General features: G+C 32.2%; 1 protein-coding gene across 1 annotated transcript; it reads left to right on the forward strand.

The window, feature by feature from the left end:
• Positions 1–7,181: 7,181 nt before the first annotated feature.
• Positions 7,182–11,029, forward strand: LOC134250073 (cytochrome P450 3A4-like). Its single transcript, XM_062732426.1, has 11 exons — positions 7,182–7,658; positions 7,831–7,927; positions 8,172–8,224; positions 8,351–8,447; positions 8,558–8,760; positions 8,862–9,010; positions 9,122–9,249; positions 9,397–9,621; positions 9,728–9,816; positions 9,935–10,075; positions 10,201–11,029. The coding sequence occupies exons 1-11, from the start codon at positions 7,609–7,611 to the stop codon at positions 10,463–10,465; spliced, it is 1,497 nt and encodes a 498-aa protein (XP_062588410.1). The 5' UTR covers positions 7,182–7,608; the 3' UTR covers positions 10,466–11,029.
• The last annotated feature ends 2,050 nt before the right edge of the window (positions 11,030–13,079 follow it).

Raw genomic sequence — 13,079 nt, forward strand, 5'->3', positions numbered from 1 at the left:
ATCTTTCTTAATCCATTAGGGCCTACCACGATGTGCCATACAATTCAAAAATTTTGAGAAAAAAATCTTGAGCGTTCTCCAGTAATATGTTATGCTGCACCGGTAGTAACTGTAACATACAAATATCAATCTCATAAATTGTTAATGTGTAAAGGCTGTTATAAAAAGATGAAAAAAAAAACAAAACAAAACGCTGGTCAACACTTGATCGATACAAATGTTGCCAATTTTCATATCGAAGCGGAAATTTTGAAACTTTGATTACATGGATTAACTTTGTCAAAACAAGAGTTAGAATATTTTTGGTAATGGTTTGGACTCCCTATGGTCATACATGTAAGCATCGATCAAATATATATAATTGTGGACCATGCAGTCCAATATCGAGCATCGATTAAACGGTTGATTGCGATTGCACAATTTAATGAAGATAAAGTGATGACAATGATGCGAAAGTTCGATAGCAACGTTTCATCGCTGTCGCATCATCGCGTTATCGTTTCGCCGTGTACGTCAGGGCTTCATAAACATCATATTATCTTGCCATCGCGCTGTCATACATATCATATATCGTCATCGCACCATCGCTTCAGCATCATCATTCTCAGCGATGGTGAACTACATGACCCCTTTTGGATTTCATAGTCTTGCATTTGCGTGAGAGATCGTGTACATTTTTTCATCTACGTTCATAACGGGACGAACCATACAGTGACTGGGGTTAACAAATACTATTTCATCTATAAATGGAGCGAATGATCGCTATGATCCCGTCAGCTATCGCAACGCAGACATTATGACAACTTCCTTGTTCAGATACAGTGAAGCACAAACAAGCGATCCCAGGCAAGCTTCATTGTAAATGTCTAATTTGGGAGGAGACTGAGTGATTAGGGATTTGCAGTCAACGAAATTTCACTACGAAACAAGATGTGTTTGTGAAACACTGATGCCCCCGTATGGCAGCTTATGGCGAGTTTTGAAGTTTCTCAAATGCAAGTCCACCCATAAAGTCAAGGTCAAAATTATTGGTATCCAAAGAAAGGTCTTTCCAAAGGATTACATCTATGAAATATGAATCTGAAAGCCTTAATGCGTAGTGTTCAATAGTTATGACCTACAACCCTTTGTTTGTAAGTCGGACACGATAACCATTGAGCCATCAAGTTCTACACAAGTAAGCGTAGTTTGTAAACTAATTTCTTCACCAGGTTGACCAACGAGATGGCGGCCAACGGGAAATGACTCCTGTTTGTTTGGGTCTACTGAAAAAAATTCTCCCTCTGACATATATGTATACAAAAATCATGACCCCGTGACCAAGGTTAAAGTATTAAAAAAGGGTCAAACTCTAAGGTCAAGGTCAAAATGTCAAAATAATTGGTATCCAAAGAAAGGTCTTGTCACAAGGAATACACTTGTGAAATATGAAAACCTTGGTTCTTACTGTTCAAAAGTAAAAGTTTTTGTAAAGGTGGGTCAAACTCCAAGGTCAAGGGCAAAAGGTCATACTTGCTAGTACCCGAAGGTAGGTTTTGTCACAAAAATACACCTGTGAAATATGAAAGCCTTGTGGCTACGCACTTTGAAATTTTTTTTCAAAGTGTGTTAAAATTGGGACAAAAACGAAGCACTTTGAAAAATTTTTTTCAAAGTGCATGCGCGAATCTAGAGGGGGGGTCGGGGGGATCAGGACCCCCCCTGGAATTTACCAGGTTAAAAAATGTATATAGTAAAACAAGAAAAAAGTTACGATGGACCCCCCCTGGAAAACGCTGACCCCCCCCCCCCTCTGGTAAACGCGAATATGTGAAACGAATATGAGAAGTGAAATATTTGAGGCATTAACCCCCCCCCCCCCCCCCCCCCCCCACGAAATCGGTTTTTGACGTTTGGGCGAGTTTAGTTTAGTTTTTTTTTTTTTTTTTTTTTTTTTGCTTGTCAAGAAATTTCTGGGATTGGATTTTTTTTTTGACTGGGGTGGACCCCCCCCGGAAAAAATTTCTGGATCCGCGCCTGAAGTGCGTTAAATTTGGGACAACTCAACGCACTTTGAAAAAATTTTTCAAAGTGCGTTAAGAGTGTACATAAATTTTTTTACCGAGGGGACATTTAACGCACTTTGAAAAAAAATATGTATCAAACAAAAAATTCTAGACTTAGATTTTGTTAAAAGAGAGAATAAATTTGCAATAATTATATCTATCGGAAAACTTTTAAATTAGATATACTCATTTAACCTCATTAAGAACAAGGAGAAGACGAGTAGATGGTCTCTCAGCCAACCTCTTTTTTCTTATATATTGTACATAGCCGTCTATAGCAAATTGAAAGAAGCCCCCCCCCCCCCCAAGGTTAGCCCCAATTTTCAATGCCTCTATTATGTACGTATATCTTTGCAAAACATCTGTGTACCCAAGCCCCCCCCCCCTCCCAGTACCGATGCCTATGCTTCACCCAAATGTATGTATTTACATAACCGGTATGACGTTGAAAACTTTCAATAAATTAGTAAAATGCATACAAACTGGAAAAAAAATAAGTACAGTAAAACATTTAAGAGAGAAAGAATTTTCAAAGTATGGAAAATCAAAATCGCTCACTTTCACAACCTGAAGTGACCGCATCACCGAAAAGTTATCAAAGGATTCAATTATTCATCATACCTAAGATTTGCAAGAATATTGACCAAGCCATACACATTTTTTCAAAGTGCGTTAATATGGTCGATATTAACGCACTTTGAAAAGAAAAATTATTTTTTCAAAGTGCGTTGAGTGTGTCCCAAATTTAACGCACTTTGAAAAAAAAAAATTTCAAAGTGCGTAATTTTTCAAAGTGCGTTGTAACAAAGCCTTAGTACCAAGCCTTAGTACCAACTGTTCAAAAGTTATTACCAAAGTTAATGTTTGGTATTTATTTGTAAACGTGGGTCAAACAAGGTCAAGGTCGAGATGTCAAATTGGGTGGTACCCAAAAAAAGGTCTTGTCACAAGGAATACACCTCTTGAAGATGAAAGCCATATCCCCACCCACTCAAAAGTTATGAACAAGGTTAAAATTTTTGCGGGCAAACAGACAGACAGCTAGACAGATGGACGGACGTACAGGGCAAAAACTATATACCTCTGAATCTTCGATTACGGGGACATAAAAATATGGAATCGAATCACATGTAAATAATTTTATTATTTTAATGCATAATTTCTATCTCTCTTAATGGCTGCATGAGATCCAACATTGCAGAAAAAATAGTACATTATGGTATGTCACGTTGACCTGCAAATAACCTTCCAAGTGAACATAAGAATTTGTTGTCCCCGCTTTCGCGAAATCGAGGGGACATAAATTCTCATTCATCTGTCCATCTGTCTATCTGTCAGTCTGTCATAAAAAACTTTAACCTTGGTCATATCGTTATTGAGAAGAGATAGGACTTTCACATTACATGTACATATGTGTATTACATGTAACAAGACCATTCTAAATGTACTATGGTTTTTTACCCTGTGGCCTCGACTTTGAAATTTGACCTACTTTTCAAAATATTTAAAAATTACTTTAAATTGAAATAAATCAACTTCTTTAATGATAACTTTGAATGACATATGATAGGGCGTTCATATTTGACACAATATGCCATAAATAATGGCATCTGACACCCATTCACAAAGTCACCGAAAGCGAGGTACCACAATTCCGTGATTTTGCTTGTTTTCTGCATTGCAAAAGAATAGAATAGAGAATTCAAAAATGATACAAATGGTTTTCGAAAGTTATCTGCTTCGGACTTCCATGCATGTATATTAGCCTGCATCAAAATGACCTATATCGAGTACATAGGATGCAGGTGAGCGACCTTGACCTTTTTTTGACCTTCATTTTTTCAAAAACTTAATATTTTTTCATTCATATAATAGAGATAGGTCTTTCTTAAGGGATCTTGTTTGGTGAATACTGGTACATGCAAATTTTATTTTCAGGTGGACAAATCATTGTATTGACCATAAATGTGATAATTGTTTCACGGTGTTTTGTTATGACTGTTTTGTACTTAAAAAGCAATGTGTTAATTAACTGTATAATTTGACACAAATACTTTTTCTATGTTTGACACAATATACCAATAATATTGACACTTAATCTTTCATTAAAACTCAACTTTTTATGTACATACCGCTTAAGAAGTGTCATCTTTTACTCAACATATACATTGTAGTAGCTGTTCTAGCTGTTTGATAATTGATTTTCTGGCACTTTCTTCTTAAGGCCACACCAATTTAATTTCTTTGTTGTCTATATGGACATTTCACAAAAAAAGTAAACATGGGCTAGCGGTTAAATAGTAATATTATTACTTTTTGTAGGCAAAAATTTTAGGCGGAGCGTGATAAAAATTGAGCAGACAAAAATTATTGTATTTTTTCTGATTTGCAGAGTAAAAAGAATAAAAGTACGATTAATAGAGCGGAAATAGAAAAAAAAAAAAAAAAAAAAAAAAAAAACACAAAATTCCCATGGTGCGGGGATTTTGAATTAATATTATTTGTATAGTTTTGTTTAAATACGAGCGCGCGGGTCAGACAAACAAAATTTTTTTATTGGTGTGGCCTAATCCTTTTATTTTGTTCCATCTTTGTTTAGTATGTATGTTTTGTTGTTTAAAACTAGAGCTTGTTGTATGTTTTACAGATGTAAAATATAAAAAGTATATTCCGTACTAATTCTCTATAGAAGTTCTACATGTAAAACTATTACATGCGTTGAGGTTTTATGATGAATCTGTTTTAAACAATAAGAGCAAAAAATCAGGGTTACACGCGTTTAATCCCAGAGAAATAAATTGATTAATTCCGTAATAATTTTTAACGTTATATGCATGAAGATAGGTCTGACTGTCCGTTTATTAACTTAATCAATGCATACTTTGACGTGCCGAGCCAAGCAACAAATCCTATTTTCAAATTGTTCACCAAATTTTTTAATGTAACACAACATAATAGGATGATTTCTCATTAACCTACATATTTGCAGCTGTAGCATAACGTTCACTCCTTGAAGTCCTTCAGACAAACCAAAGCTGTGCGAAATATCTACGTAAACCTGTTGATATACAGACACAAACCCCATTCTGTTTTTCTTAAAAGAAATACATTTCAGAATATTAATGTTTTTTTTAAATTTAAAAAAAATCAGTCTATTTCTTTCAAAAAATGGTAATTGTCATATAATAATTGAAAGGTTTAAACTGTTAATAAAATAATAAATGGGGTAACATTTTCTACTCATTTACACCACAGAGATTTTTTTTAATGTTGAAAAAACTAACAAAGTCAGGGATAATGTTTTGTCAATAGAAAAAAAGTAAAACCTAGACGAGACAGTCCTGCTTTGATAATAAAATATAACTTGATTAGTCATTCGTCAAAGACATTTGATAATAACTCTATATTCAAGAAGAAGAAAAAAAATATTTTTTTGACTTTGACAAAGTACTTAAATCCCAATTTTCTTGCCAATACAAACCACACTATAGTTTACAAATAAAGCAACGCCTTTTATTGTGTTTCGAATATATACATACATAATATATAACGGAATTCAAATACCAAGGTTTAAAAAGTGCACCCTTTAACATCAACACACACATTCCATTGCTTATGTATTCCACAATCGATACCAATCAATGACAAAAACTCCATAAAATAAAAATTAAATAAATAATAAATAGACGAATAAAAATAATTAGAAAAAATACATAAATAAAATGAGCAAATAAAAATAAAATATAAAATAAATAGATAAAAATATAAAATGAAAATAAATAAATAATAATAAAAATGCTAAATAAAAACAATTAATAAGGATTTTACTTTTTTAAATCCCTGACTGGAAGAATAGCCTTAACATGTATGACCACTGAATAAAATTCGGCTAAACTAATTATTAGTTTTAATGATTGATTTCCTTTATATCATTTTTCTTTCTTAATTCTCTTCTTTTTGGTTGTTCATTCTTTCTGGCTCTTTAAAAAAATACAGTTTTCAGAATTTTCAATTTAGGCTAACGTTCGGCTCAATGCAAAACACCAAATCAATTTTCATCGTGACAAATGCGGGAAAAAAAATATACGTTACAAATTAAATTCATCACGATTTGCCATGTGCCCTTTTCATTTCAAACTCTCCAATCGCCCAGACGGCACCATACTTTTATACTATATACCATTAAGCAAACATTACTTAAAAATTATTATTGTTCTGGTAGATATATATGTAGTTGGATCATTTAGAATTTTAAATTTGAAACTTCAAATAAAGTAAGATATTATTAGTCAAGACTTTTGCACAATTAATGAATAGACATATTATTGATATTTTTAAAAAAGCAGAACAATCAATATTTTATTAAATTTTTTCGTAGGAGATACATGTACATATAATTTCAATAGAAATTGTACGTCATTTAAAGATAAAACATAACAAAGTTTTGAATACAATTTTTTATATTTTACTGTATTTATTTTACATTTTTTGAGATAAATAAGTTCATGATATAGAAAATTCTAAATAATATTTATGCACATAATTTAAAGTTATATATTTATATTTATGTATATAATTTAAATGATTATATTTACGTAAGTGAATTGAAGTGTGTCTACAATGTAGTAAATAACTTTAATAATATTTCCTTTGTAAGATTTTTGGAATTCTTATTTACATTAAGAATGCAATAAAATGCCATAATTTCTTATTTCAAATGTATAATACAGCTTGATCTTTATACTATTAATTCTATTGTAAAAAAAAATCTTCGCCTACATTTATCCGCAAAATTCGGTATCTGTATATGGTTTTAAAAAATCATCTTCTTTTATTGTGCATTTCGGTCATAGAAAATTTTTAAATAAATAAGACACAATATAAAAAAAAAAATTGAAAAATTATGTTAAAATAATGTATTGGAAACGCTCCTATTTGTACAATCTTATTAAATCGTGATTTCTTTTAAATATTACTAGACAATTTTTCAATCGCTTTAAATACCGTTTTCAAATAGTAATAAATTTAAAAAAAATGACAATGAAAACGAAGTCAATGAACTATACAAATACCTTAATGTTATAATAAACAAACTCCTTAACTTATTAGGTGAACTTTAAAAACTGTTAGACATTGGAGTCAATAGTAAATCCCCTGGCTCAGAGACTGCACACGGTCTTCATTCTCATCTGAAAAGTGTCTGTATTTAGAAAATACTTGAGAAGTTGAGTCTAAATTTGGAATAAAATTCAAATGTGGCTTCGAAAGACAGATAAGTTTCTATAAAAGGAATATTTTAGCCATCTTATCATCGATCATTGATAAATATATTTCAAATAAGACAAACACGGCCCTTCAAATTCCAAATCTAGGACCACTGATATATTTTGTATTGGTTAACTCCGCCTCTTGGGCATGCGCAGTACGTGGGAAAAACAGCCCAATTTTATGAATAAAAAATGATACTATGTGTTCGGTGGTTTAAATCGCATGAGTACTTTCTGAAGGTAACAGATTCAAAGCAATAAGTACGAGACGGATATTTCTTATTGTTTATGACAACATGATACTTTTCATTTTAACTGGAGTTATTCTTGCCCTGTCACTTTTCAAGTAAGTGTACATGTATATAACTACTAGCGTTATATCATAAAATAAAGTTCTTTCAGTGCAGTAACAATTCAATGTGCTTCAAACTCATTGTAATACATGTTTGATTTATATCTGAGACAGCTGACTCATGTTAATTAACAGCGTGATTTAAGAAACTAATTATTACTTTCAGATATTTTGTCTATCATTTTCAAACATTTGAGAGGCTCGGAATCCCTGGACCAAAACCGACTCTTTTCCTCGGCAACCTCCCAGAAATTCTGAAAAAGGTACTGCTTAATGTTAATAATTACTACTTTATTAATTTGAAATATATTTAAAACAGATGTTATTATAATGCTTAAACAACTTTCTTTTGCTGTTTACTTTTTTCTTTGCCTTTATTAGTCAATAATGCTTCAAACGTGGGTTGCTTGCCATATTTTCCTGCAAATAAATGTACGAACATCTTTTATTCCAAAATTTCTTTTAAAATTACGATTGTTGATAATTTTATTTGTGTTGCGATTGTAGGGACAGTTACAGGCTATCATTGACTGGAGAAAAGAGTATGGGCGAGTGTTTGGGTAGGTACACTTGATCTTCATAGTGTTTAGTATTTTGTGCCTTGATACAATAAAAAAAATATGCAAACATGATTAATAAAAACATGTAAATAAAACTAATGATGAATGGTTTCACTTCTTTTGCAGATACTTTGAAGGCTACACCCCAGTTATTTCTGTAAGCGACCCAGAGCTGCTCAAGGAAGTTTTGGTAAAGGACTTCGAGAACTTCCAATCAAGAAAGGTACATACCAGCCAGACATACAAGTGACAGAAACAATTAAAATCTAATTTAGATCTGCATTATTTTAAAAAAAATGGTTCTAACCTTGAAAATCTTTTTTCTGTTTGCAGCCTTTTCCGTTGGCTCCTCGCAAAAGCTTAGGATTGTTCTTGGAGAATGGACACCAATGGAAGCGAAGCAGGACTTTATTGACCCCTGCCTTCAGTGCTGGGAAACTGAAACAGATGTTCGGAATCATGAATGAATGTACTGACCACTTCCTGGAGAACATGGAGAAAAAAGCCAAGACTTCCAAAAAACTTGACATATATGAGTAAGTGTTTAATACTATCAATCCTCAATTGCTCACCAGGGAAAATTTAACCTTTGAAATATAATAAGCAATATGTAATTTCATTTAATTCTCTTTTCCAGCCTTTACCAGTGCCTGACTTTGGATGTCATCGGTCGATGTGCTTTTGGATTACGTACAAACGCCCAGGTTGATGAGGAAGATCCTTTCTTGACCAATGTTAGAAGTCTATTCAACCGACTCAGCAAAACCATGATTCTTCCAGCAGTCAGTAAGTCTGCATTTATGGGTTACCAAGTGATTTTCTTGTCATGATACATGTATCTATTTTCAAAAATTGTATTAAAGGATCCAGACTTCATTAAATTTCTTTCGTTTTCAGTGCTGATTCCTTTTCTCCAGTACTTTGTTTTTGCTCTTAAGAACATCGTAGTCCTATTTGGGATGAACCCAGTAGTATGGATTAGGCTGAAGATGAAGGAGATTATTGAAATTAGGAAGGAAATGGGGGTAAGCGTCAATTAGCTAAATAAAAGTAAAAAATAATAACAAACAAATAAACATACTTAGTATTTAAAAAAAAAACATTCATTGAAAATTACTTACACCCATGTACATAATTAATTATATAACAGTGCATTATGATTTCTTTTAAAGGCAAATGCAAGTACCTTTGACTTGGTTCAGCAAATGCTCTTCTCGAAAGTCAAGGATGGAAGTAGTGCTTTCAGTGAGAGGGAGATTGTGGCACAGAGTATGACCTTCCTTTTGGCGGGATACGAAACCACCAGTACAGTTTTAGCATTCCTGAGTCACGTGCTGGCCCACAACCCACACAGTCAAAAGAAGTTGGCAGAAGAAATTGACTCCATTATTGGAGAGGTAAGGGAGTATCCAACAAAGGGAATTATTTTAGATCCTAAAACAAAAATACTGACTTTTGGGAAGAGTGTGTAGAAGAAAAATTATTTTTTTCCTTTTTTTCCAGAATGAAGTCAGTTATGAAAACGTGAAAGAACTACCTTATTTCGACATGGTCTTTGACGAAGTTTGCAGACTCTATCCAACAGCATCATTGTAAGAATCTTGGAATGTTTTTTCTTAACTTTAAAATTTTCAGATATTTTGATTTCGATTTCAAATCTAAAAAAAGAAATAATATCATTAACAAAGCATTTGCCTTTCATATTTTTAGAATTGTGACGAGACAAGCCAAAGAAACAGCTACCTATAATGGGATTACTATTCCTGCTGGAATGAATGTACAAGCTGATGTTTGGGGTCTCCATCATGACAAGGAATTCTGGGATCAACCCTCTGTTTTCAACCCTGAGAGGTAAGGAAATGCGATATGGATTATTTTTTTCTTGAAAAGGAAAACAACTCACAATGTTTTTGAGACCTCAAAATATCAAACAGAGTTTTCAATTTTATCATCTTGTCTGTGTATTCTTATTTTAGATTCACAAAAGAAAATAAACAACATATCAAACCATACTCCTTTTTGCCATTTGGTGCTGGTCCAAGAAGCTGTATTGGTTCACGATTTGCCATGCTGGAAACAAAGATCGCAATGGTCCGAATTCTGAAGCAGTTCTCATTCAAACCTTGTGATGCATCTAAAGCAATAGAACTGGAATGTAGAGGTGCAATTGTCCCTAAGAATGGCATTGATGTTCTGGTTGAAAGCAGAAAATGGTCGGGTAAACTATGTCGTTACAGTTGAAGGAAGTTATAAAAACTAATGAGAACAACAGAGACACCCCTTTCTCTGTGAGTGCGGAATTCTTCGTAACAAACGAAAATTTTGCATCAGTTGTCCGAAACTTCCAAACAGTGTGGATAACAACGCACCATTTCGCCATTTGTTCCGAGGACCTTTCAGTGCAAAGGTGAAAAGCTGAACTGTGATATAAAGAATATGACAAACAATACAACATATCCATGGAAAGTGAAATTACTATAACGTGAATAAAGATTCCTGAAAGTGAAAGACGAGAGAGGATACACATAATATAGTTTCCTGTGCACTTTCCTTTTATAAACTGTGAAATAAGTTACTGTGATATATTGTTGAATATTACTTGTTAAGTTTAAATTATGACATGGTTGTATAATAAAGGTAATGAAAATTGATAGAAGTTTAAGTGTGCTTATATATGAGTTGTAGTGATGTATCAACAAGTGACGGAGTAAAGGCAAAACCAATTCATCTAGTCATGTATTTATGACACGGTTATCCAGGAATCTAACAAATGTAAAATGTTAAAACTTTTTCAGAATATCTAAAATTTTTGAAACAAAAACCTTCATATAATGCACCATCATGTGCAAAATAATCGTGCACATTATATTGTTGGATAGGCTGCAACAAATACCAAACATGTTTGAAGTGCAGTCGATCTTTTGACAACGTTAAATATAAACATGTACTGCATGCACGTGTTGAGTGAAGAGGGTAATTAATAATTATACTTCCTTGTCAAATATTACGTGTAGTTACATCAGTTATCAATTCTATTGTAACATTCAGTTTATGTGTAATGACTGTGCCTTATAGAGAGAAAAAAAGGATTGAATTACCCGATTTTGAATAAAATTTAATAAAATATTTTTCAATAGAGAGACAAAATAATAACTGTAAAAACTGAAAAATATTTAACTTTTGCCAAACTAACTTAAATACCTTATATTCTGTTACAGGTTAAAAAATCATAGAATTTATCAAAAAGTTGAATTTTTTGTTACAATTCAATTTAATTCAATTTATTCACTCAAAACCATGTAAATGGTACATGAGGTACAAATTCATATAAAACATATATACATATAATACAGTTGTATTACATTGTACAGTAATATGTTGAATCAGAAGGCAATGGAAAGTTGTAAAATAAAATATAGTATTGCAATTATAAGGAATGATTAATCAATTTATCGTTTTTTTACTGTTTAATGCCGAGTGGGCAATATTTCGGATTTTACGTTTTGTGGCCGTTTCTGAAGGTTTTGGATTTCTGTAGCATTAGCATTCCTCAATGAGCATCATTTTCTTAAAATCTAAAAACGGAGGAACGATCTTGTGCTTGCTAGGAGGATTGTAATCCTTAACAAATGGCACCATTTAAAAATCTGTCCTTAAGTTTTGTTTGTATGAAACAAAAGTTTTGCACCTTGTTGAATGATGTTAAACTGTACTAGTTTTAAGAATGGCATTCATTAAGAAAATAATTTGGAATTGATAATAATTTCCATACTGTTTCATAATAATGCCAAATGGATAAAACGTAAGTGTTACCTGTACATTTTTTAATAAAATGATTCAGCGAAGCAGAAGAGATTATTGACATCGGTGACAATTTCTGAATATTATTTGGTCACGAGGTTGGAACGCTGGAACGATAGAAATCAACTTATGTTCTTTCGACTCGATTAAAACTGCATTTTTTGCTAAAAAAGACAAATGAAATCAAAGCATTTTAAAAACCTTTAATCAGATTTGGACGAGTGACACGTGTTTGTCCATAGAGACACTGGTAACAGAACTAGAGCAAGGTTCGAAGTGGACAATCATAAGTCCTAACACATGTTATGTGAAATTACTCCCTTGGACATAATCTAAACATTAAATGCCCATTCCACAAGAATGTTTCACTATAACAAGGTCAGTGTAAAAGGAACTTTGATCTTAAGGAAGATTTTCTAATAACTGGTTCAAGGTTAAGTTTAGACGTCTTTAAATGACTAAGCATAAAAAGACATGACGATGCAAACTCTTTATAAACTTTAAAGATATGCGGTTAATCCGCGGTATAGTTTTTATGAGTTAAAATCAATTTCTTCTTTTCTTTTAACCTTAGATAAATAAAAGAAAGAGTACAAGGGGTCATTGATTCTTGAAAAATCTTGTAAAATTACGTGGTCCAGAATTCTGAATGAAGGGTCTGAGAACTCTTTAAACACTTTATTGCATGTGTAATTTAAAAACCTTTTACTGTGTTTTTACAATATTTGGCCCTAATTTTTATGTACATGTATACATTTATATATTTAAAAAAATGTCAGAAAGCCTACTGTTGATAAAACTGAATGGAATATTGTATATTTTCCTTTTTTCTAATTCATATTTTGAGGAAAATTTTTACAAATTTTCAACACCTATTATTTAAAAAATGCCTTTTTTGAAAACTTTTTTTGCCCCGATTTTTTCCTATATAAAAATAACAAAAAGCCTGTATTAATAATGAAAATCCATTAATCACGCTATTAATTTGACTTGAATTGCGATTTTTGAAATAATTTATTATTAAAAAGTTAGAATTCTCTACTTATCTCTGCAA

This window comes from Saccostrea cucullata, unplaced genomic scaffold (assembly GCF_032062105.1).
Source record: "Saccostrea cucullata isolate Sc308-1 unplaced genomic scaffold, CSIRO_AGI_Scuc_v1 ctg1645, whole genome shotgun sequence".
NCBI lineage: Eukaryota > Metazoa > Mollusca > Bivalvia > Ostreida > Ostreidae > Saccostrea > Saccostrea cuccullata.